General features: G+C 34.8%; 1 protein-coding gene across 4 annotated transcripts in view; it reads right to left on the minus strand.

The window, feature by feature from the left end:
• LOC125036369 (general vesicular transport factor p115-like) overlaps positions 1–2500 on the minus strand; it is a 20442-nt gene that overhangs the window by 11124 nt on the left and 6818 nt on the right. Inside the window, exon 10 of one of the 4 annotated variants that reach the window (XM_047628947.1) lies at positions 518–520. The exons of the other annotated variants lie outside the window; for them this stretch is intronic. Coding sequence (XP_047484903.1) covers positions 518–520 — 3 coding nt within the window. The remainder of the gene's footprint in view (positions 1–517; positions 521–2500) is intronic. 4 annotated transcript variants of the gene reach the window in all.

A 2500-nucleotide genomic window follows, 5' to 3' on the forward strand; every position in this document is an offset into this window, starting at 1 on the left:
AATGTTGTTGAATTCTTATTCTCTATAGAATGAACTAAACAGCAATAAAGGTTTTGTAAGTAACTACATGTAACAATATTTTGCAATTCAGATTTTGATGACAGTAAAATTCATCCTCTCCTGGAATAGAGCATAATGTGATGCATGCACATACCATCACACCTAATGCAAGCCACATCAGTCAAATAGTCATATGAAGTAAATATCAAATAACTTCAATTTGATTGGCAATGCGGATGATTCAACACGAGCTGCTCACATCATCCCTGTTCCAGCTTCATTGCACTCTATGTATTGCTATGCATTAGTCAAAAGCCCACAAAAAAATGCCAACGCAAGAACACTACTATAGGATGCATTTGTTAGTCAAGTCACTCAGTCTGTATGTTCCATTCTGAAAGTAAATATGTACAAGTGCGCACTCTCTCACAGGCATGAGCTGCATGAGCAACGGAAACAACTACACTCGCTCACTGCCCTCAAACCTGTGGTGACCTGATGTCTCGTCACCAAGTACCTTCTATTGTTGGCCCCAGCGTGAAATTTTATTGGAAATGAGCAAAGAAAAAGGAAGTCTGAGTAAGCACTGGATTTCAGGTCAATGCAAAAATAAAGGTATACTGTTTCCTAAATATATGAAAAGTACTGTATTTTTTCTATAGGCTTTAATGAATTATTTAATCAGCTAGGATCATTAAATATTTTAAAAGGAACAGTTACATCCATAACAACTGTAATACTAAGATGGAATATAATTGTATGCTGAGTCTGCAAATATCATTGTGAGGTTTTATATTATGAGAAAGTCCTTGGTGTACATATACAGTTAAACCTTGTTTAATGTTGGGACTAAGGTTCTAATAAGCTTAACTTTAACTGAAACAATGTGAAAAAAAAACAAGTATGATTTCCATTTTACAATAGCTATATATCTCACCTAGAATTCATATCTCTTCACCACCATTGTTACTATAACTTTCTAGTGGTTTGGAATGGAAAATATAAGCTCCCACCTCACAAAAAAATGCTTAGTACAGAGGCCAAGAACTGCTAAGAAAATTGTTATAGAAACTACAGTTTGTCTTGCTCTTTACTAAAATATGTCTTGTGATCAACTTGTCAGGTGTATTTGTTTGGCAACAATTAACCTTTAGCATCAGATATCATGGCTATACCTGACTATATTGCAGATGGCATGGCATCATGACATAGCCTTTGCCATTCAGCTATTCAGAGCTTATCTTCCTCTGATAGTAGTGGTTCCATTTACTTGGCCTCATGGTTAAATGCAAGGGAAGCCTTCATTTTTTTCTAAACATTTGCTTATAATCACCAGCTAAGAATGATTAGATTCCCAAAGTAGGGGTTAAAGAACCAAACAAGACAGGGGCAAATGTGCAAACTGCCAATACAAGTAATGGCCGAATTAGAGAGTTAATTTATCCCCTGTTGCTGGATTAATTAATTTGATAATCAGTCAATACAGCCATCTAGTTGCATTATTTCATAGCATTGTATGATTTTTATCTATAACAATATTCTTCATATATCTAAGCAAATATACTTCAGTTTCTGAAAGTGCTACAGTTTTCCCTATCCTATGTTGGGAAGCTTAATAAGATGAGATACTTTGCTTATCTGATGCCTATATTGTGTAAAAGGGAAACAACATTAACAGGTGCAATGTTAAACAAGGTTCAAATGTACATACACAAATTTACTCAATTTCCTAAATGCAGACTTCATCACTGTTTGGTTGTCTGAGAACTCTTAAACATAAGCCTTTACTATCATCACAACACCATATACTGGATATAGCAATGAAATTAAATCAACCCAATGGTGATGGGTAACCACAATGTCTACTGTCATTTTCGTTGTGAATTTTGTTTACACACAGATGCCTCCACAAGTGCTCAGCCACAGAGGAGCCAAATAGTAGGTATATGTGACCTTACTGGAATTCCCCCCTCCTTGATTTCACAGGATAAATATTTTTTTCTAGTGCTATTAACATCACTGCTGATATTCTTGTTGCTGACATTGTAATATCATAATGATATTGGCAATAGTATTGTTATTGCAATAAAAACATTTTAAAATATTCCTCAAGTCCAAGGAAGATGGTAAACAGGTGATCAAACATTTGTGGAACCATCCATGTATAAAGACAATCAATAAACAGAAAGATACAGTGGACAAAGCTTGTATTCTTGCCATCCCAGCAACATTAGTTAAGAACAAATAATCTTTCTACAGGAAAAATAGTCCTATTCTTTATTTCTGGCAAGGACATTTCAGACTGACCTTGCACTGCACTTAGGGAACAGTACATGAACATTAAATGATGTATCTTAAAATAAAAATTGTCAAGTAAGCTGTTCTACATGTCTGCAGGTAAAAAGCTAATAAAATCACCATAGCCTCTTTATTTAATATCTGTCTAGAAGCCATGCCTTTTTACCACAGCTGAGCTGATTTGTTAATATATGATGTTTGT

This window comes from Penaeus chinensis, chromosome 21 (genome assembly GCF_019202785.1).
Source record: "Penaeus chinensis breed Huanghai No. 1 chromosome 21, ASM1920278v2, whole genome shotgun sequence".
Lineage (NCBI taxonomy): Eukaryota > Metazoa > Arthropoda > Malacostraca > Decapoda > Penaeidae > Penaeus > Penaeus chinensis.